We start from the raw sequence: 23,150 nt of genomic DNA on the forward strand, positions 1-23,150 counted from the left end.
CCAGCACCGGTGCTGCCCTATTGCAGTTAATGTGGCTGCATCTGAGTAAATTAGGTTAGAATCCAACCCCGTGAGATTCAAGGACTTGTCCAAGACCAGGTTCCTGGCTCCTATTATCCTGCTCCATTCGTCAGTCCAAGTCGTCTCTCTCCAGAGCCAAACAGTCGAGGCCTTAGCTCTTCAACATGAGGAGCCTTTCTTCCAGGCTGCCCTTCCCCTGGATCAGCTGCACTGTACATTATAGGCTCTATACAGGAGATGGGGGAGGAAGCAAAACTGCCCCTGTGAGGTACCTTCTCCTGGCTTCATCCGTAGCAGGCAGGAGAGGTCAAGCAGATCGGTCATGGGGCTGGAAAGACGGACTCTGGGGAAAGGCTGCATGATGCAGTGAATCAGGCCCTCAGGAGTGGATAGCAGCAAAAAAGTGACCAGGACGGATGCAGGGGAACTGGCATGGCTTTCAGTAAGCTGCAACAGTCAGAACGGTCTCCCAAGGGAAGGCTGCATAGCAGGGGCTCATCCACCAGGCATCAGGCCTAGCTGCTGTTTCAATGTCCCTCCCTTGGGGTCCCCAGCAGGGCCCATCTCCTTTATCCCTCCCCAGGGTTCTGTTCTGTAAAAATAACCATCCCATGCAACCCAGCACAACACTCGCTTTTCCCCGAGCCCATAGTTCACACGGCCCCGTGCTGGGCTTGGTCGTTCCTTCCCAAAGCCCGGTCCTGCTGCCACCTCCAGTCTCTGTCTTCTCCTTGGGGCGTCTGCCACTGCTCCTTATGGCAGGGGGCTCCAGCCAGGCTTTTTCCGCTGGCTGGGTGGAAAGTCCTTCCCCGGTCCTCTCTGATCCTCTCTTCTCCTGGAGCCTCCTAGCCCTGCATTCCTGATTGAGACAGCATCTCTCATGGGACACAGCACCTCTTCCCAGGGGCTCAGAATTGTAACCTCCCATCTACCACCTGATTCCTGGCCTCAAATGTCAACTCCAGAAGTGTGAACTTTCCTGGTCCCTTGGCTTGGGGATATTACACTGAAGATTGTACAAAGCCCCCTCTATAGGGAAGAGTTATGCTATATTTGGCGGCAGGAGGAGTTGGAGTATATGAATGGCAGGGTCTCTAATTTCCATTATTCTGGCTTGGGCTTCTCCCTCCCTCCCAAGCAAGAATGGCTTTTGGATTTCTCCTGTTTTCCTGAACACGCACCAGGAGATAATACTCCACGAGCTGGAGAATTAAAGGTCCCTGTGATTCAGCCAGCTCTGAAGCCAGTTTGGAAGGGAATGCAGCCCTCACAGTCCACGAATAAATGATTTTTCATTAGAAGCTGTGAACGTCAGATCCCAATGGGCACTTCTCCCTAGTTTGGGACAGCGGGGGGGGGGGGGGGGGAGGGGGCATTCAGGGATGTGGTGCAGGCTTGGCCCACTGGAGACAGACGCCAGTGCAAATTCTGGATCCAAATCCAGACATTCCCAAAGGCTGTTCCGCTGTGGGTGCTTAGTACAGACTCCTCGTGAGGTCTGTAATTCCGAAGAACAGTGTTTGACTTTCCCTGCCCATATCAGCTGGCTCAGAAATGCAAAAGTGGAACTAGGAACAAGTGAATTCATTCACTGAGCTGTCTGGACATGCAGCAAGGCAGTGACTAATGGTCCCCTCCCTAAGCAGAGAGCCAGGGCAAGAATTCTGGGTGGGACTCCAGTGTTTGCTCTTGGAGTCCCTCCTCATTCCAGAGACGGGGAGCTGCTAGAGGTGTCAGGGAAGAGTGAGGCTCTTATGCAATGGACAGAAAAATGAAAAACCAGCCTGGTACCTGCACTGCCTCATCAGGGAACAGCAACAGGCTCCTGGCTGGTTGCTCTTCTAAACCCCCCAAGACTCTACTGTCTAGCCAGATGCACAGCAATCATTTAGAGGACAGGCCATGGCTGCACCTCCCACAATTTATTGCACAAGTCTTGCTACCGCGCACACGCTGTGCACCTTGTCTGTGTGTGTCAATCACGTGGCTGTGAGAATCAGCATCAGCAAAGTGCCCTTCTCGTGTGGGAAGCGGGACTGAGCTATGCAGAGGATGACCCCACTTACAGCTTCCAGGAGCTTTGCACACCCTACACCTCGCAATCCCACATAGAGCCAGCTCAGAGCCTAGGGCAGGTGGGTGCGGGGAGGGAGGTTGGACTTGCACCTGTTCTGGGCACCAGTGGCATAGCCGTGGGCTAAGGCTCATCCACTTTTCATCCAGGCCCACCCAGCAAGAGAGCTGACCCTGCTATGCCTGGCGCACTGGTGCCCTGCCACCCAGCACTTGGGCTGGGGAACAAGACCGGCGCTGACCCCACTCCAACAGTGCCCTGCCACCAGGTGGTCTAGCTGGAGAGCAGGGCCAGGGCTAACCTAGTGCTCAGTGCTCCAGTCGGGGAGCGGGGCTGGGGCACAAGGGCTGACCCTGCTCCGCTGGCGCTGTGGCACCCAGGTGTGGGGGCACTACTGCCCCCACCGTCGCCCACCCACCCAAAATCAGGGCCCACCCAAGTGGGCCCTTCTGGCTACACTGCTGCTGAGCACCACCAAAAATCATCCAACCCTGTGACTGGTGAAACCACAGGCAGCGCGCCACGAGACAGAGAGAGAGAGAGAGAGAGAGAGAGAAAGGAGGGAGGCAGCAAACAGAATGAGAAATGGGAAAGCTGGTGCGAACGGAGCAGCATCTCCATCTCGGCACAGCTGTAGCTCTGTGGTGCACTTTAACGAAAGGGTGGGGCCCCTCCCAGGCAGCTTTCTTCTGATCCTGTCTTCCTTGATTTATAGTTGCAGAGAGGGCAGGCGTGTCTGAGCATGTGAATGTGTGTGTCCCCGACTGGGGGTGTGAGTGCAAATCTGTCTCCCGTGTGTGCAGGTGTCTAATGCATGTTAGTGTGTGTGCAACCCATCTCTGTGCATTGGGGTGTAGGCACGCGTTATGCACGCATTGACACAAATCTGAGTGAAGCTAGGCAGCAGGAAGTATGTTTCTATTATGTTTTCGTATCACCTTTGGGGCACATGGAAATTCTTAGTCCTGATTCATTGGTCAGGCATGTTGGGTGTAAGTTAGGGTGTGTCTACACTGCACTCGTAGCTCCAAGTAAGCTACACAATTTGAGCTATGCAAATTGCATAGTTCATTTTGAGGTAATTTCAAAAGAGCTTATTTCGAAAATTGGTGCTGTCTACACAGTGCCACATTTGGAAATGGAGCGCTATTTCGCTATGTCCCTTAGTCCTTGTGGAACGAGGTTTACAGGGACGTCGGAATACTGAGCCCGTTATATTTCAAAATAACAGGCTTGCTCAAAAGATGCAGAATAGCTATTTCGGGCTCCGCAGTGTAGACGTAGCCTTAGTCAGCAAACAGATATCACTAGCCAAAAAATGTTAACTTCTACAAGTGTAAGTTACTTTCCCTGTGCTACTCATTTGTGTGTCTCCCCACCTCCGGCCAAGGGTTTAGGCAGGTTGCATCCTCTCCTGCCCTTAAGCAGTAGCCCCCTAATCTGACTTGTGCAGTCCTCTCAGTTGTTTCTCCAGCTACACCAGCCCTTCCATTTCAGAGTGACCGTTCCATTCATTTTCAGCGCCTCCTGAGTGCCAGACCCTGGTGGGTATTGTACCAGCGTGCTGCTTTCCAACACCATTTACATCACTGCTGATGGCCCCGTGTGCACAACTGCAGAAGCACACCCAGAGGCACGTGCGTCTCCGAGCGCCACGCTGTTCGTACGCCTGAGACGTGACTCGGGTCTGTTTTTGTAAGCTGTTCGCCTCGGGCACAAACTAGGCGAAGCAGCAAAACATTCCGTAGCTGTGAGGGGCAGGCACTGATTGGCTTGCCAAGGGCAGCGGAGCCAGCTCAGGACCACACAGTACCATGCAAGCACCGTGTATAATGCTAGAGCTGCAGTACCCGAGTGCATGCCCAGCATAGGGACTGTGCATGGAAATCTGATGGCAGTGGAGTCTGCTATTGTGAGCCTCAGTCTGAAGGAAGCCCAGTAGAGAGGTCTGACTGGAGACACGGGACTGGGTTCCCCACTGCCTGACTCCAGGTATGCACCAATGGAATTGCACTGGAAACAGCTGGGTTCCATCAGCTGGAGTGATGTAGTGGCGAATGGCACCCAAGGATCCAGAAAGTGGCAGTAGTGCAGCTGGTGACTGCAACTTGCCTCGCAAGGATCCAGGGAAAAGGCCGGGGCCTTGCTTGATCCAGAGATCGATATTCTGGCCTGGCTAATGCTCTGACGCAAGAGTTTGAATCTCAGCACACCAAGAGCTGCTGTCAAATGCACCCGCAGCGCGTTGTGTGCAAAGAGCACTCGGCAGAGACAGCCAGTTGGAAAATGGTTCCTGCGCAGTGTTGAACTAACCCTGGGACCACTCTCCTTTGCCACCTCCTAGACCTCAGTCCCCTGGAGCCTGAAAGGACGCGGTGGTCACAGTCCTGAGAAACCCACAGCCGGGCGGCTCTTTGGAGGGGCTCTGGGTAGTGAGTGAGACCCTCCTCAGGAGGGCGGTTTGCTGTCATCCACTGGTTTGTTTCCCCATCCCCTCAGGTCCTCGACCAGTGACCTGGCCATGCTCATCTCCCGCATGCAGACGAATGCCGACCAGGTAGAAAGGGACATCCTGGAAACGCAGTCCAAGCTCAAGAAGGTAACCACCAGACCAAGAGGAGGGGTGAATGTGGGCATGAGGGGAAGGTGTAAGAACATCCACGTTGGGCCACGTAGAGACAGTGGCGCTGAAGAGTTTTTGGAGCGGGGGTACTAGCTGTACCCCTCCCTTAGCCCATCCATGCCCCTCGCTATCCCTTAGCTGGAGCCGCTGGAACTCCACATGTGAGACAGGCAGCCAGGACACTGGGATGAGCAGTGGAGTCCTTGGGTACAAGGCCGGTGGCTGAGTGGGACCCTGGGCCAGCAGCAGCCAGGCCGGTGGCCAGGACCCTGGGGTTGACAGCAGAGCCCCTGGAGCCAGGCCAGTGGCCAAATGGGACCGAGGACTGATAGCAAAGCCCCTGGGCAGCAGTGGGCCTGGTGGCTGGGAGGACCCCAGGCAGCAGGGGTGCAGGGCCCAGATGCCTGGTGCAAAACGTGGAGTTGCAGCACCCCTGCACCCCTACTTCCCACGCCTGTGCATGCAGGGAGCAGTGAGATGCCAGGAAATGCAGCACCGGTGACACTTGTGCAGGCGCTTGCATTGTGCACCGACCATAGCGTCCAGTGGCTTCCTGGGTGACTTGAGCCAGGATCACCTATGATAGGATCAACCTAGCTGCGAGCGTCGACTCACTAGGTGAGCCGCAAAAGCTCATCACCTATTAAACCATCTTGTTAGTCTTTAAAGTGCTACATAGTTTTTCCTTTTGTTTTAGGTGAGCCTGTGAGAACCTGGGGTTGGGAAAGCTCACACCCTACCTACAGCAATGCTCTGACCTAGACCCCTCGCTTGCAAACTAACCCTGTGGGGGCTTTGTGGCTGTTTTCTTTGGCTGACAGGACATCAGTAACCACCAGCAGAACAAGGCATTCGAGTTCCAGCAGGAGAACGCGAAAAACCTGAAGGAAGCGGAGACCCTGCTGAAGGATCTCTTCCTGGATGTGGACAAAGCAAAGAGGCTGAACCATCCCCAAGCCACTGAAATAGAAAAGGAGTAAGTGGGGAATGAGCGACTCACGCCACTCTTAGTTGGCCGTGCAAAGGAGTCAGGGTCTAGTCCTACCTCTGATAATTATTAAGGTTTATTATATGTAGCACCTGGGGACTCGAGTCATTTGACCAAGAAACTGTACAAACTCAGAACCCCGCCCCAAAGCACTTCTGTAACTCTGCAGCTTTGGTCACTTACCTTCTCTGCCTCAGTTTCCCCATTGATAAACTGGGGATAATCCCCCCGGCAGAGGGGTATGGCAAGAACTGAAGAGTAACTGTTCCCAAAGGCCTTCGAACACAGAAAGTTCTGTCTAAGCACGAGGCATTGCCGCTGCCCCAATGCAGTACCTAGGGTTGCCGGATGGTTTCAACAAAAATACCAGACACACTTGACAAACATGACATCACAATCTACATTACATCTTATTTAGAAAATACCGGACATTTATATTTTCTCAATTTGTTTCCCAAACAGAAAGCTCAAATACTGGACTGTCCGGTTCAAAACTGGACACCTGGCAACCCTAGCAGTACCTGAAGGTTCTTGTCCTCCGTTCTCTAATGCAACAGGTTTTGATTGAACATTGGTGGAACGAAACATAAAATATCACGGAGTACATTCCCAGAAGTGCAGCCTGAGACCCACACCTATGCTGTGTGTGCAGGGCCATAGGTATTTCGACTTCCAAATCCTGTGTGTGCTCATAAATGGGCCACTGCTACTGCAGTAATTACATGTGAAAATATGAGTGAACGAGAATAAATAGCTTCTAAAAGAGAACATTTCTGAACTTCCACTATTCAGACATATGTCAAACCAAATACAAAGCTCAAAAAGCACTGCCTTGGCCTAGCCATGCTATGTTAGTATTAATGCCATTCATTCATAGATCTCAAAAACACTTTGCCAAAGGATCATTTATCCCCATTTTACAGCGAGGAGGCATGGAAAGGCAAAATGACTTGCCAAAGGTTGCCTTGCAAAGTCAGAGCCAGGAATAAAAACCAGGTCTCTTGAGTCCAAGATCAGTGGCCACTAAACCACCCTCTCCTCTGCAGTACAAGAGACCCAGTGGGAAAGCGGTTTCCCTGCAGCAGCACTGGACACCTGCACAGAGGCTTGAAAGGGACCTTACTGAGCTCTGTGCAAGCACAAATGTCTGTGCTCCATCCCATGCTCCCCCTTGGGCTTAGCTCAGGAAAGAAACCCCCTAGCCAGAAAGAACTCAGCATGTGCCCTGTGCCACAAGGGGAAAGCAGAGCATGCTGGGTTCTCTGAGTGAAGTCCTGGCTCCACACAACTCCCCTTGGCTTCCGTGGGGCCAGGATTTTGCCCTGCAGTCTGTTCTCACCCCTGGAGAACTGGTGATGAGCCGTATCTGTCTCCTCCCCTCTTGCATGCAGCATCAAGCAGCTCCACGACCGCGTGACACAACAATGTGCCGAGTATCGAGACCTCTATGAAAAATTTAATGTCCCTGAAGTGGGCTCCAAGGTGGACTGGACCAAACTCCTCGACCAGAAGCAGGTAAAATAGCGGTTCCAGCGCTGCGGGGCAGAGGCATGCTCTGAGAAGGCAGATGTCAGCACTCCTGCATCAGCAGGCGAAACAAGGCCGGTCACTTGTCTGAGATGCTAGACCCCGTATGGGGCACCTCTCCCTTTAGATTGGCACCGCTCTGTCATATGGCTCACTCCGGCGGTGGGGAACAGGGGTGGGGGTGTATTTTTTCCGTTCAGCGTGTTCATTGGTGATTTGCCGTGTTGATCCCATGTTTGGTGGGAGCAGGCTGCCTCTATCACAAGCACGTGCATATTGGGGACTTTGTTCTGGGGGCATGTGGCACCCGTACTTGAGTTCACAGAGACTCAATTGAAAGTACCCTAGTAGCAGATACCACTCCCCTTTCATCACCCCCAAGCCCTGGTTGTGTACCGTGAAGCACAGCCATGTCAGTCCAGGTCCATAGCAGACCAGCCAGTTCCAAGTATGTCTCCACTGCACCTGTGGCTGGCTCATGCCAATTGACTTCGACTAAGGGGTTTAACTGTGGTATAGACACTGGGGTTCAGGCTCCAGCCTGAGCGCTGGGACCTTCCCACCTCGCAGGCTCCAGCCTGAACCGGAACAGCTGCACTGCAGCTAAACAGTCCCTAAGCCCAAGTCCTGTGAGCCAGAGGCAGCTGGCACAGGCCGGCTGTGGGGTTTTAATTGCTGTGGACTGCCCCTCTGTTGGGCAATGCGGCATAAATACCCTCTTTGCTCTCCATGCATCTGGACAAATACTAGCTGAGAGGACTGAAAGTAACAAAACAGGCTGACAAATGGGCCACATGGTCTCTTCCAATTAACCGGAGGAGAACGGTCCTGGATTCCAATTCCCAGTGCCCAGCTGCAGTGGAGAGTCCCCAGCAGAACCTTTGGCACTAGCCTCTGGCAGCAGGAATCTAGGGAGGGGTGTGTTATATCCCCTAGAGAAAAACACAACATGGGCCCTCACCACACACCTCGTTTGTACGCAGGAGCATGTCAGTGCGGGCCAATATGGCCCCACCGTGCCAGAGCTGGAGAAGCAAATAGCAGAGCACAACATCCTCCAGAAAGAGATAGAAGCCTATGGCCTCCAGATCAAGAACCTCCACACCCCGGTAAGTTACCCTCCCTCCTTCCCTCTTTTACCCTGTCTCCACCTCGTGAGCCGTATGCTCATTCCTGGCGGGGATCCGAGGGACTCAGTCTCCACTGTCATCCCCATTCTAGCTAAGTCGGCTTCCTTCTTGCATTCCAAGATCCCTGCCACCCGCGGGGCTGTTGATCACACCTGTCCTGCATGCACAGATCACTGACTGCTCTCCCAGGGCCCGGCTGAGCCCCGTGCAGAACCTGAGGTGGATTCTTTGGGGACAGTCTGGTTCAGAACCCTTGTCTGGAAGCTGGAATGGGTCTCACTAAAATATTGCTCCAGAATATTTGAAGTGTCAAGTGTTCAGGGCCAACAGCCATGAGAAGGAGGGATACTTCAAAGCTTTGTTGGTTTTCAGAAGTTCAGGCCCCTCTCTGGCCAACCATGTGGCCTTTATTGTCTCTTCTGTGCCCTATGACTAGGCCCCTACCAAATTCACAGCCACTTTGGTCAATGTTCTTGGTCATAGGATTGGAACAATAGTGAATGTCATGATTTCAGCTATTTAAATCTGAAATTTCACAGTGTTATTTTAGGGGTCCTGACCCAAAAGGAGTTGGGGTGGGGACAAAGTTACTGAAGAGAGGATTGCTGAACCTCCACTCTTCTACTGCTGGCGACAGCTCTACCTTCAGAGCTGGGCCGCCGGAGAATGGTGGCTGTTGGCTGGAGCCACTGCCAGCAGCTGTACTGAAGTAAGGACGGCCTGGTATGGTATCACCACCCTTATTTCTGCACTGCTGCTGCTCTCTGGCTGCCTACTCCAGAAGTAAAGTGACAATAACATGTTTCTCCTAAAATCTTTTGACTCCCCTCGCCCGCCTGCAACGCCCTTTTGGGTCAGGACCTCCAGTTAGAGAAATGCTGGTCTCTCCTGTGAAATCTGAATAGTCTAGAGTAAAAGCACACAAAAGGCCAGATTTCATGGGGGAGGAGAGGGAGAGACCACCAGATTTCACAGTATGTGACTCATTCTTCATGGCCATGAGTTTAGTAGGTCCCTACCCATCATGTAGTGTTGGCTGGCCATGTGTAGGCGCCACTAGTCAAGTGGTAACGCAGCTGCCTTACCAGATTCCTATGGGAGCAATGGGTCCTAGTAACTGTGCAGGATGGTATGTCACACTTACTGTGGAGGTAACCAGCATTATTGTGTTTTGTGAGAGAGGGGTGTGCTCTATTGTTTAGATTTTGGGCCTGGAAGCTAGCAATGCCTGTCTTCTGACCCTAGCTCTGCCACTGACTCACTGTGTGGCTTTGGTCAAATGACTTAGTCACTCCACACCTTAGCTTCCCCATTAGTTAAGTGTGACTAACAGCACCCTGCTGAGATGAGGTTCAGTTAAGCCTATAAAGTACAATAGAGGTGCTGATGGTCACCAAACACTGAAGCAGATGGACCCAGACAGCAGCATGATCCGTGGAGCATCTGGGTTTGCTGCATTTGTCCTGAACAGCAGGTAACACCGCTAAGAAAGGCCTGGAACAGCTCTCCCAGCAAAGCGAGAAGGAGGTTTTCGTTCGGCAGAGGCAGCAGGAAAGCTGGCCCGTCTGGAAGCCAGGCTGCATGCTCAGTCTACACCATGGCTCTGGGATGGTTCATGGGCAGCTTGGAAATGCAGGGGCCAGTGTCAACTCTGCACCTGTACTGACTCCACTGTTTTTCCTCTCCCTTTGGTGGCTGGATAACACACAGGATGCAGCAGATTTAAAGAGCCGGTACAAGGATTTGCTGGTAAGAGTTTTGTTCCGGGATATTTGCGTTGTGTCAGCGTCAGGGCAGTCGGCTTGGGCTGCCTTTCTGGATACTCCGAATGGCGGGTGGGTCACCGTGGTGTCAGTGTTCATTTCCCGTGGGCAGAGCCTGGTGGCACAAGCCACTTTGTGGGTCACTTCTTAACATCACAGGGCCTGATTCTCCCCTCTCTGGGCATATCAGAGCAGCAGCATTGGATTCAGAGGCACAGACAGTGTGTGTGAGAGGAGAGTCATGCCTGTTGTCATCTGTTTGTGACCCCACAATCCATTGCTCTGGAGAGGATTCAATTGCCACAAGCAGGGCATTATGGGTATATTTGGGATTCTGGGAGACCAAACCTCTCTAAACCTTGGGGTGTTCAAAATCCAGATCCACATTTTGCCAGATGGGGAATAAGCAGCCAGGATAGAGGAATTTGCAAGAACCAAGATACTGCTTCCATGCAACTGCCCTCCATAGTTAGAACCAAGGAAGGGCAAATAGGGAAAATATCCCCCACGGTGGGAATGTTTCTCGGACTCCCCTGAGGTGTCCACACATGCTTCAGGTTCTGGCTTGACAACACTGTCCTGTTTGAAAAGCACGAGGGAGGAGGGAATGAAAATGACATCAGATAAGAACCGGTGAGGGTGTTTGAAAAGGCCTCTGGACAATAACCATGCAGACCAGTGAGTAGCCCTTTCTCAGTCCGGGTGCTGACCTCTCCTCTCTTTGTCCTCAATGGGCAGAAAGCCTCCATCTGGCGAGGGCAGAGCCTGGCCAGTCTGTACCACCACCTGCAAGGCTGCACCAAGGTGCTGGGTTTCCTCACAGACCAACAGAACAAAATCCTGAAGCAGGACTGGAGCGACCAAATGGCTGACCTGCCAGGGATGCGCCGGGAGTATGAGGTACGTGCTCTGCAGGCCCCTCTGTGTCCGAGAGATGGAGGAAGGGTGTCTCTAGTTTAGCAAAACCCTCCTCATTTCCGGTTGGAGGAGGATTCGCTGTAGTGGCCTCTCCCCTCCTGGGATAGCTAGCCAGCTAATTCGCTACTAACATGCCACACGGAACCTGGGAATGAAAATGGGCTTAGGACAAACATGCATAGGCTTAGTCTCAGCCAGCCCAGGCATGGGTACCTCCAGTTCCCAGCCGGCAATTACACATTGCTTGTTCTCTTCTCCCTGCGTGCCTGTGCTTTCACCTGAGCCAGGTAGCAACTATTTTGCACTGTGGCTACCTTTTCTCCACCGTGCTGACTCAGGCAGCCTGAGTGTGAGCCAGTCATAGAGCTGGAAAAGACCTCAGAAGGTCATCAAGTCCAGCCCCCTGCTCTAGGCAGGACCAATCCCAACTAAATCAACCCGGCCAAGGCTTTGTCAAGCCGAGACTTAAACACCTCTAGGAATGGAGACTCCACCACCTCCCTAGGTAACCCATCCCAGTGCTTCACTACTCTCCTAGGGTGTGTCTAGACTACATGCCTCCTTCGACGGAGGCATGTAGATTAGCCAGATCGGAAGAGGGAAATGAAGCCGCGATTAAAATAATCGCGGCTTCATTTAAATTTAAATGGCTGCCCCGATCTGCCGATCAGCTGTTTGTCGGCAGATCGGGGGAGTCTGGACGCGATGCCCCGACAAAGAAGCCTTTCTTCATCGACACAGGTAAGCCTGGTTTCACGAGGCTTACCTGTGTCGATGAAGAAAGGCTTCTTTGTCGGGGCATCGCGTCCAGACTCCCCCGATCTGCCGACAAACAGCTGATCGGCAGATCGGGGCAGCCATTTAAATTTAAATGAAGCCGCGATTATTTTAATCGCGGCTTCATTTCCCTCTTCCGATCTGGCTAATCTACATGCCTCCGTCGAAGGAGGCATGTAGTCTAGACACACCCCTAGTGAAATAGTTTTTCCTAATATCCAACCTGGACCTCTCCCACCGCAACTTGAGACCATTGCTCCTTGTTCTGCCATCCGTCACCACTGAGAACAGCCTCTCTCCATCCTCTTTGGAAACTCCCTTCAGAAAGTTGAAGGCTGCTATCAAATCCCCCCTCGCTCTTCGCTTCTGCAGACTAAACAGACCCAGTTCCCTCAGCCTCTCCTCATAGGTCATATGCTCCAGCCCCCTAATCATTTTGGTTGCCCTCCACTGGACCCTCTCCTGGTTGTCCTCTGCTGGACCCTCTCTAATGCGTCCACATCCTTTTTGTAGTGGGGGGCCCAGAACTGGACATAATACTCCAGATGTGGCCTCACCAGAGCCGAATAAAGGGGAATAATGACATCTCTGGATCTGCTGGCGATGCTCCTCTTAATGCAACCTAATATGCCATTAACCTTCTTGGCTACAAGGGCACACTGTTGACTCATATCCAGCTTCTCATCCACTGTAACCCCCTGGTCCTTTTCTGCAGAACTACTACTTAGCTGGTTGGTCCTCAGCCTGTAATAATGCTTGGGATTTTTCCGTCCCAAGTGCAGGACCCTGCACTTGTCCTTGTTGAACCTCATCAGATTTCTTATGGCCCAATTCTCCAATATGTCTCAGTCACTCTGGACCCAATCTCTGCCTTCAAGCGTATCTACTTCTCGCCGCTTGCTTAGTGTCATCTGCAAACTTGCTGAGGGTGCAATCCATCCCCTCATCCAGGTCATTAATAAAGATATTGAACAAAACCAGTCCTAGAACCGAACCTTAGGGCACTCTGCTAGAAACCGACCGCCATCCTGACATCAAGCCGTTGATCACTACCCGCTGGGCCTTACCTTCCAGCCATCTTTCTATCCATCTTACCATCCATTTATTCAATGCATTGAAACCCCCTCACTTCTCCCTTAGGATTTCAAGGCTAATGAGCTTCTGAACCAGGAGGAGTGTGTGAACCAGATCCAGGATGATGGAGACAGGATGATTGAGCTGAAGCACCCAGCTGTGGACGCAATACAGGTAGGGTACCAAAGGCCCACTGACAGGAGGGCGAATGGGGCCAATTGCCCCAGGGCCCGGTGATTCAAAGGGACCCGGGGCTCCCACCTGCTGCTGCTGCTGCTACTGTGGCAGGGCTGGCGGCCAGAGCCCTTTAAATGGTGCTGGAATGCTGCATGGCACGCTCCATATAGCTCTGGGCGGAGGGGGGAATGTGCCACACTCTGGGCGGTGCTAAGGGCTGACATGGCACGCTCCGGGTAGCACTGAGGACTGGCTGCCCCAACCCTGCCCCTTCTGCATGAGGGCTTGCCACTTCTGGGAGCGCAGAGTTGACCCCCCCCACACACCTTGCCCAGGGGCCCACGGGAAGCTGTCGGCGCCACTGTGGACTCAGAATGGAGCCTGTTTTCCTCCCCTCGCCCTGCTAGGCCAAGCTGGCCTCTAAGACTCTGGCTTCAAAGTCCTGCATCACATTGGGGGATGAAGCTAGGCATTTCCAAGAGTCCCTTTGATACACGACTCACTAAAGGGCGAGCTGTTCTTGCAGAAGATATTCTCCCTGTCCCAGTCAAAGGTCTGACCATGCAGCAAAAGCTAACAAGCCTGAGCTAGCCTGAATCCAGCTGGCACAAGCCCAGCAAGGAGTCTGGGTGCATGCTTGGCTCGCTAGCCTGCTCGGAAGCACACACTGCGCTGGGGAGGCTAGCCCTTTCTTGTTTGCTGAGATCCTTTCACGTGAGCACTGCGGAAGGAGGCTCACCTGTGTGCAAAGCGAGTGTAACTTACACCAGCCTGTCAGCAGGTGGAGATCAAATTTGCCCCCAGGGTAAGCAGGCTCATTGTTTACAGAGGGAGTTGACCCTTGCTTACACATGGGCCTGAATTTGATATTTTAACTTGCGTTGAAGTCAAAGGGAGCTGCACCTGCCTACACCAAGGCTGATTTTAGCCCTGTTAGCATTCAGGATGGGTCAGTATAAATTAAATGATGTAAGAAGCTGCTTCATCATCCGCCCCTTCTCTCTGTCACTTTCCCCACTGCCTGTCCTCTTGGCAAGTTACACCAGTGCGCCACTCCCACTGAACATTAAGTCAGCGCAAGGCACCCTTCGGTGCCACTTCCTCTCCCACCTGCTGTGTAAATCCCACCCCCACTACTGAACTAGGGCCCACAAATTCTGGCTGCCCTGGGCCCTCCATTTTCCAGTAGGCTGAAAGATCTAATGCAGGAAAGTCAATCTGTTTAAAAGGCTAAATGAGGGATAGTCGGGCCTTCAGTGTGGAACGCTGTCTCAGCAGCTTCAGGGCAAGGGAAGGGACCAGACCTGTTGCACCAGTAAGGGATGGTCTGGGGGCTGGTTTAGTTTCGTAAGGAGCAGGTTTTTCCTGTGGCTGTGAACACAGAACTGAGTCCTGGCCAACTTGGGAAGACTGTCTTTCTAAAAGCTGCATCAGCTGCTGTCTAAAGGTTGAGTTTTCCTGCATGAGAGAGTCTGTGAAAAGCCCACCTTGAAAGGATGAATGAGGTCTTATTTTCTATGGTGTGGTCACCAGGGCTGTGTCTAGACTACATGCCTCTGTTTTTCTTCCACTATTTGATCTGAGGAAGTGGGTCTGGCCCACGAAAGCTCATCATCTAATAAACCATCTTGTTAGTCTTTAAAGTGCTACATTGTCCTGCATTTTGCTGTAGATACAGTGATGCACCTACAATTAAATATGGCCGCAAGTCTCCATACAAAATACTGGAGTCGGAGTTAAGGCCCTTTTCGAAACAGGGGCTTAAAAATGTAAGCTGGCTGTAGGCTGTCTCTTGCAGCATCATGCTGTGAATTGGAACGTTCTTTCCCTGCTGTCTCTCTGGGACTCGCAGAGATGCAGAGAGGAGCCACAGGGGCTGGGAGCGTTAAGAGAAGGACACAAGTGGGAATTGCTCCTGTCTCTCTGCAGGCTCACCAGGAAGCCTTGAGGAATGAGTGGCAGAATTTCCTCAACCTCTGCATCTGCCAGGAGAGCCAGCTGAAGACCATGGAGAGCTACAGAAAGGTAAAATGGGTCCAGTGGACGGACAAGGGCACCGTGACTTATCGCAGAGAATGTTTTTGCAATAGTGGGTGCAAAATTTGCCATCTGGTGGGGATACATTCTTCCCCGGGTAGAAGCAGGCTCAGCCCCTATTGGCACAGGACTCCAAGTCATGCCGTGGCTCTGGAAAGTATGGGGAGCCCTTGCTTCCCCCGAGTCTGGGTCAAAGTTCTACATCCCAGTGGAATGCGCTGCTGGGGATTCTCAGAGGGGAGAACCATTGTGTTATCTCTCTGCCTCAGCAAGTGTGAGCTTTGCTGGAGGTCAGATAGTGTCAGCTCCCTGCCATGCCAGGCTGTCTGCCTTGCCAGTAAGCTCCTCAAGGCTCTCCCTGTTCAAATTTTGCTGAGCGGCACAGGCACCGGTTTTCAGCTTCCCCCATGGGGTTCCAACCCCGTTCTGCCCTGAGGCTCCGCCCCTTCCCACAAGGCTCCGTCCTTGCTCCAACTCTTCCTGCCTCTGCTCCATCCCCTTCTCCAATGCCCCTTCCCCACTCTGCCCTGACTCCATCTTCCCCCTCTCCCCCATGCCTTCCACCTGCCGAACAGCTGATCTGTGGCAGGTGCTGGGGTGGGGGAAAGTAGCTGATCAGTGGGTGGCTGGTGGACACTGAGCAAATAGTATTATTTTTTCCAGGGGTGCTCCAGCCCAGAGTACCCCGGAGTCAGGCAAGTCCAGCCCTGAAGCTTCTGAGGGATGTTTCTCTACAGTGCACAGCCACTATTGCTGTAGGCTCACAGAAGATATTAAAAAACAAATAGTCTGGCAGCACTTTAAAGACCAACAAAACATGCCATCATGCAGATGGCATGTTTTGTTGGTCTTTAAAGTGCTGCCAGACTATTTGTTGGTTTTTTTTTTAATTTTTTCCTGTTACAGACTAACTCGGCTACCCCTCTGAAGCAGAAGATATTAAGTTCACTGACCTTTTAAAGAGTTAGCACATGACAGTGGGGTAAATACACTCTACCCTTTCAACGCAGCATGCAGTGGGTTGGTAGTAAACGTAAAACAAGTTTATCAAACAAAAGTCCAAGGTTTAAGTGATACCAAGTACAAGGAGCAAAACTAGAAAAGGTTACAAACAAACCAAGGGTGTGTCTAAATTACATGGCTCCATCGATGGAGCCATGTAGATTAGGCTGATCGGCAAAGGGAAATGAAGCCGCAATTTAAACAATCGCGGCTTCATTTAAATTTAAATGGCTGCCGCGCTGAGCCGACAACTGATCAGCTGTTTGTTGGCTCAGCGCGCTAGTCTGGACGCTCCCCTGCCGACATGAAAGCCCTTTATTGACCTCCCCGGTAAACTTCATCCTACAAGGCATACCGGGGAGGTCGATAAAGGGCTTTCAGGTCGGAGCGAGAGCGTCCAGACTAGCGCGCTGAGCCGACAAACAGCTGATCAGCTGTTTGTCGGCTCAGTGTGGCAGCCATTTAAATTTAAATGAAGCCGCGATTGTTTAAATCGCGGCTTCATTTCCCTTTGCCAAACAAATCTACATGTCGAAGGAGCCATGTAGTTTAGACGTACCCAAACAGACAGACAGACAGACAGGTAAAAATGTGCTTTCTAATGGCTAAGACCTCGCTGACCAACATTCAGACTTTATTCGAGCAAGTTTCTTTACCAGTCTTCTTTTTCCGGTAATACCTGACAGGTTTTTTAGCCAGGGTTCCCAGGGAGTCCTTGGCAGGTGAAGGATAATCCAAAATCTCTGTCTGTCTGTTTGTATAGCACCAAGTCTGCCTTTGTTTCAAGACTCAGTCTGGTCCCCTGGGATACAGTCTCCTCTGGGGGCCAGTTCCATGTTGAACCCTGGTGTGTTCAAGTGGGTGCAAAGCTTCCAGCTGCCATTTCACACTGTCAATGTCCTCCCACAACCTTTGATAAATGAATAGCGCATTGAATTTGGCCACACCTGGTTTATTTTTCCTTTGTCTTGAAAACTGGCTTATCTACACTGCCCCTTCCCCTCCCCCTTCATGCCTGGTTTAAACAGGCTTTAGTCATTGCCATTAAAGCAAAATATCAGCATTTAGCCATGACTGCGCATGCAGCACTGGCACAATGATATTGCTGTGTCTTACTGGGGGTTTTAGGGATCGCTCACAAGGCGTATTTTGTACAAATGTCATTGCTGTGGTGAGTCAGGTGTGAATACAGAGGGGCCTAGCGTCACACCACCTGTGCTGCACTGGTATGTGCACCCAGCTTGGGTTAAGCTTCAGAAACTAGAAGTGTCTTCACTGTCGATTAAGCTCAGTTGTAGGTAGCTGAGGATGTTGCTAGCTAGTTAGGGTTACTAGGAGGTGGCTGATTAGACTAAGGTTGGCAATAGGCAGGGTTAATATACTTCTATGACTGGGGAGAGGCTGATTACACTTCGGATAGTAATAGATAAATCATTAATTTTAATTGTGAGACAGTGAATAGCAGGGGCAGAGGGATTCCATAGGGGCTGAGAGTGCCAAAGCCCAAGTGATCTGACTTTGCATGAAATGTCACAATCTGCGAAGATCTGACAGTCACTCATTATATATGGGCTCTTCAGCCACAATGGACAAAAGCAGCCCTGCCCTCTGCTCTCAACCTCTCCCTCGATGCATGAAGGGTGCACGCCCTGACCCTACCTGGCATCACGTGTAAGGTCACACCAGAGATTCATGGAGTCATAGGATTACGTCAGATCTAGGAACGTCACAACATGGTGCAACGCCATCAGCCAGGGTCACGTGGCTGGTGCAGCAGCATGCAGTAGGCTATGCAGCATTGACGAGGTCAGCAGATCAGGGTTATTGAGCTGTGGTGAGATTAGGTTACATGGAGTCATGAGTTAGGCTCAGTTTTGGGGATCCACACTAGGACTTAGAGGTGCTGATGCCCAGCTTGCATGGTCCCCCAGCATCTCCTGACGCTCCTTTGGCTTGTCTTCAGTTCCAGGAGGATGCTGAGACTGTGACCGAGACACTGAAGAAGCTGAACTCTGACCTGGATACAAAATACAGCAAATTCAACAAAGACACTCCTGGGGTGGTGTCTGATTTACTGCTGCAGCTGGAGGTGAGGACTAATCTGGCCCAGTAGCGCTGCGTGTCTCACTCACAGACCAGACACTATTACACCTTTCTACAACTCTGTTGTAAGCAAAGCCACCCCTCCTCCTACCCTGTTCTGGAGCAGTTCCCTCCCTGCAGGCTTTCTGCTCTGTCCCCCAGGTCTGAATGAATGGCCCCAAAGTACCACCATATGTAGGTCCCAAACGTAAGCCTCTTGATACCCTGCTGTCTCCAGCCCACGTTATTCAGTCAAGTGCCAGCCAGGCAGGAAACTCTTCCTCTTCTCTCTATTTAGAATGAGGAGAAGACTGTGAAACAAGCAGAAAAAAGCATCGCTGAGCTGAAGAGGAGGAGCCCAGAGATCAGCCCTTTGAAACTGCGCAGAACCTGCCTCTCCCAACCGCTTACCCTGGACAGCCTCTGTGACTGGGCCTCTGGTGACGTAAGGAATGTTCTTACCGTTTGGATAGAAGTGGAATCGGATTCCCTTTTGGTATTCCCAGCGATGTCCGCTTTTGAATTTCCCACGTGCCCCTCACTGCCTGGACACTAGGAATCATTCCCCTGAGTTTGTTGTCATTGGTGAAAATGTCTTGTAGTTTAAACCCAAACGTACCCGTTGTCCCAGGTCCCAGAAAGCAATTGAGAAATGCCTATTGACAGCACCAGCAACATTTGTCTTCACCTCTGCTTGTGCCCTGGGTTGACTTCATTTGCTGCCCCCCTTCTTGGCTCCAGAGTTGATGATCCACTTTTGAGTGTAGCATGAACTTTGCAATGGCAGCATTTGGGACTCTAAATCTTCAGCGTGGGGCCTAGACAGCTGCAGATTCTGCAATGCGGCGCTTTCCTGTTCAGAGGATCATGAGCCACTTGCTAACCTGAAACACCTTCCTGTCTGGGGGAAACATAGACCCATGTGCCAGTGCTTTTCCAGTGAGGAATGTGTACACCCAGTGCCCAGGTGTCTGCTCTGCTAGGGACAAGCATCCCGGTTGATTTCACTAGCAGATTTGCCATGGCACCACTGGCTCTATGGTGACCGGCCCAAAATCAGATAGGGCCCCTGTTACTCACTTCCTCCCCACTCCTCTGTGTAATGGGAGCCTGCAGAGCATCATGGGAGCTGAGTCCCCAAAGTATCCTAGGAGCTGTAGTTCCTTGGCCAGCTCCCTGCCCAGAGAGTTGGCCCTGGATCAGGGAAGGGACTTCTTTTCCCAGCAGTACCTTGGCAGATAGCAACAGGAAAAGGAAGGAGGGAGGAGCAGGGCCGCTGTGTGAACTTACCACAGCATTTGCTATGAGTGGAAAGCTCTCGCGCTAGAGGGGGGTGGTGCTGTGTGTTGGGGACGTGTGTGCACAGGGAGGAGGCAGGTTTGGCCCAGAACTCACCCTCAGAAGCCTTCCCCAGACTAGTTTAGGGATGCTGGTGGCCTCGGCTGGCTGCCCCCAAAGAAGGAATCGGGTGGATAATGCACATGTATCTAAAGCCTGGCAAGGGAGGCTATGTGGACTGGCTAGGAGAGTAAGGGAGGAAAGACTCTACTAGGGGGCCTGGGCAGCTTTAGATGCAATGCCAGGCACACAGGAGGATTTGACTCAATTTCCACAGCCATGGAAGCAGAAATGGGTTTTTTCTTTCTGGATTTATCTAATACGCAGAAAGGGAAACTTGCACCTGCCTCCCAGCTTGGAACAGGGGGGCTCAAGTACAGTTTGGGTGGCTGTTAAATCGTTTTATCCAAAATCAAATACTGATCCACTGTAGTTTGTTATAAAAAAAAATAGGATAAAATTGAGCAACAAACGCTGGCATCTTCCCAGTGCTAACTGGGTCTGGAGTTGCTATTTCCAATGGTCATTGCCAGAGGGTTTTTTTTCATGTTTTCTTCTTTTAAAAAGAAGACTGTAATATTGCATTGGTGATTTCCCCACAGAAACAAAAAGTGGAACAAAAGAACAACAAAGGTGCCTCAACTTTTCCTTGTTGGGTGGGACAGTCTTACAATGTAGCTCCGGATATCCTACAATCACACAAACTGAAAATTGTTTCACTTGACGTCAGACCTGTGTTCTGTGCACTTCCAAAATTCCTACTAAATTCAGAAATGCCTTCCTTTTGTAACTATACTGCCTGTAAGCTAAGCAGGTTTATATTTTGTTATTGGGCAGGGAGCCTCTCAGGAAAAGTTAAGTGGTGCAGGAGGTGTTGATTATTCACTAAGTAATGTGAGATCCTCCTGCTATAATAATAAACCAGTGCTGCATAAAATGCACTTTGTTCCTAGAATTTAAAATAGGCTCTTTGCATTATGAAAAGACTCTCACTTCAGCAGGCTTTGGGCAGAACTGGTTATACATGGAGTAACTCCACTGTCTTCATAGGGTTCTGGTCCCATGGCGGTGGCAGGGGGTGTGTGAACTTATTGCAGAGCTGCTGTTCAGGGATGGGAACCTGCTACTGTGCAGGCCTCCAAAGTCATTCGGGGTGCACTTTCTGCATGACTGTGTGCTAGCTCAGGACAATTAGGGTCCTTGCTGCAGGTGATGGGTATCTCAGGCAGCATTCCCTGTAAGCTGAGTACTTGGGTGGCTGCCCAGGAGAGATTCAGGTGCCACCCAGCTGATTTGCAGAGCTCCCACAGCTGGTAGCATGTGTTTCTATTGGTGGTGCACATCTGCACATGCCTTGGTGCACATGACAAATTTTATTCTGCACATGGATGGAAAAAATGGAACATTGATCTCAGGAACTTGGACAGAAGCTCTGAACTGTTGAATCTGTAGCTGGCTAGAGCAGTGCTAAAGATTTAGAGTCCCAAGTGCTGCCATAGCAAAATTCAAGCATGCTCAGCCTCAGAATTGCCACCCCTCCCGTGGCTGCTAGAGGCTGGCCTCTGGCCATTGGCCCCATGGCTGTAGCCAGAGAAGCTGTAGGTGGCTCTATGACTCTTGGGCCCATTAAGCTGGGAGCAGATTAAGAAACGAGTTAACCTTAAGGAACAGGGTTACCAGTAGAAAAGGAAGGGCAAAAGGAGCAGGCCAGGCTTGCATGGGAGAATAACCCCTACTGTCTGGGGAGCAAGTCCAAGGTAGAAGGGAAACAAGAATTGGGAGAGGTGACCAGGAGAAAAGCAGGTGGTTTCAGGTTCCCAAGGGTTGTGAGCTCACTTTGGGGAAGTGCCTTGCATGTAGAATAGTGATAGAAATGTAGCTGTGTTAGTCTGGTGTAGCTGAAACAAAAAACAGGACTATGTAGCACTTTAAAGACTAACAAGATGGTTTATTAATGAACCAACTTGTTAGTCTTTAAAGTGCTACATAGTCCTGTTTTTTGTTTGGGGAAGTGGTGTTTGCAAGCGGCTTGCTCACATGGCAGGATGGGTGCTGGGGGAGGGATTTGTCAGAACTGATCGGGTAGCAGCTGGCTGGGGAACTTTACTGAGCTCAGACCAGGACCACACTCGGTGACTGGTAAAACAGGATGGTCCTGGAGACATGGCTATAGACTGTCTGGCTGAGGAAGGAGATAAATCTGTGGGTGTTTCCCCTGATCCCTATGAAGTTTCTGCTCACTGTGGACATTGGTAAACGTAAACCCATATGAGTGTAAAGCTCAGTGAGAAAAACCGGGGCTGATGAAGCTGTGTATAGCGGCGCGTACAGTCGTGCAGAGTGTGTGATCAAAATAAAAAATGCCTGAGACTCAGTACCATTAATACCATAGCACTGCCCAGTAGGCCCACACTCAAACGGCGGATAACGACTACGTGGAGGCCCACAAGTCTATTTGGTGCCTGGCCCACAAAGTGTGAATCTGGCCCTGGCTGATTCATGTCTTCACACCAACTAAGCACCCTGGTCTCCAAGGGGGCAATGTGGGGCAGCACTTTCCTCGATGAGAAGGGAGAACTTTCAGGACAGTCAGCCCCCAAATCCCTGCGGAATGCAGAGTTTGGCCTTGCTAGAGACTTCAGAAAGTCTCCTCTGTTACACGGGAGCCCTGAAAACTCAGGAGCTCAGGAGTGAGAGCTAGAGAATCGAATCCTTCCTCCGATCATCCAGGTGCAGCTCAGCCGGGGTGAGAAGTACACTCTGAAAGACAACAGCAACCTGGAGAACTGGGTGGTGCAGAGCAGCACAGGAGTGACAAAGACAGCTCCTGCTGCTTGCTTCTTCATACCTCCTCCAGACCCAGAGGCCATCAGCAGAGTTAACAAGTGAGTACACAGCAGGCGTGTGAGGCAGAGGGACTTGAACACACCCTAGCTCCAGTCGTTACAGATATTCATTGAGGAGTTCAGCGAAGACGTAAAAAACCCGCTGTCACTCATTTTTTCTCCCTCTCTATTATACATGATTCTAGTGCTTTGTCCAATTCTAAGAGCCCCAGGAAATGGGGTTTCTCCCATTTCTCCTGCAGGGGGTTCTCCACAGTCCTCACTGTCAAGAAGTTTTTCATGCATATTGTCTAGATACACAAGCGGCACCAGTTTGACTAAATCTGTTTAGAATCAGATTTAGTTATCTCGGCGCTGCTCCCTTGTGTGGCTGTGTCTAAATCAATTGAAGAGTCCCATATTTTGATGTAGCGCAAGTTAATTCCTTGCCCACTTAAACTAAGGCAATATGAAGCTAAATCAACACTCTTAAATCAGTGCAGTCCCCTTGGCTAACTCAACTCTGAACAGATTTAATTAAATCAGTGCAACTTGTGAGTTTTAGACAATACCCAAGGCCCATTTTTAAAAGAGATTTAGGCAGTTTTGAAAATGGCACATGCAGCCTTTATTTCATTCCTCCCAGCTCCTTATCACTAGTGCAACTTTAAACAATTCCTGCCCCTCCTTGGTGCCTGTTAATGTCATGTGCAATTTAAAAAAAACACTTTGATTTTAAAATTTTGCAGCACATGGCCCTGCATTATCTCTTGGTAATGCTGCACAATGACTGT

At 51.1% G+C, this 23,150-nt stretch overlaps 1 protein-coding gene across 1 annotated transcript in view; it reads left to right on the forward strand.

Moving 5' to 3' along the window:
- The window catches only part of EVPL (envoplakin), a 44,482-nt gene that overhangs the window by 6,818 nt on the left and 14,514 nt on the right, over positions 1 to 23,150 (forward strand). Inside the window, exons 3-13 of the mRNA XM_075903624.1 lie at positions 4,595 to 4,694; positions 5,540 to 5,694; positions 7,098 to 7,221; positions 8,217 to 8,342; positions 10,074 to 10,112; positions 10,865 to 11,026; positions 12,962 to 13,069; positions 15,002 to 15,097; positions 18,075 to 18,200; positions 18,492 to 18,638; positions 22,262 to 22,416. Of these exons, the coding sequence (XP_075759739.1) occupies positions 4,595 to 4,694; positions 5,540 to 5,694; positions 7,098 to 7,221; positions 8,217 to 8,342; positions 10,074 to 10,112; positions 10,865 to 11,026; positions 12,962 to 13,069; positions 15,002 to 15,097; positions 18,075 to 18,200; positions 18,492 to 18,638; positions 22,262 to 22,416 (1,338 nt within the window). The remainder of the gene's footprint in view (positions 1 to 4,594; positions 4,695 to 5,539; positions 5,695 to 7,097; positions 7,222 to 8,216; positions 8,343 to 10,073; positions 10,113 to 10,864; positions 11,027 to 12,961; positions 13,070 to 15,001; positions 15,098 to 18,074; positions 18,201 to 18,491; positions 18,639 to 22,261; positions 22,417 to 23,150) is intronic.

Source organism: Pelodiscus sinensis, chromosome 20 (genome assembly GCF_049634645.1).
Source record: "Pelodiscus sinensis isolate JC-2024 chromosome 20, ASM4963464v1, whole genome shotgun sequence".
Classification (NCBI taxonomy): Eukaryota; Metazoa; Chordata; order Testudines; family Trionychidae; genus Pelodiscus; species Pelodiscus sinensis.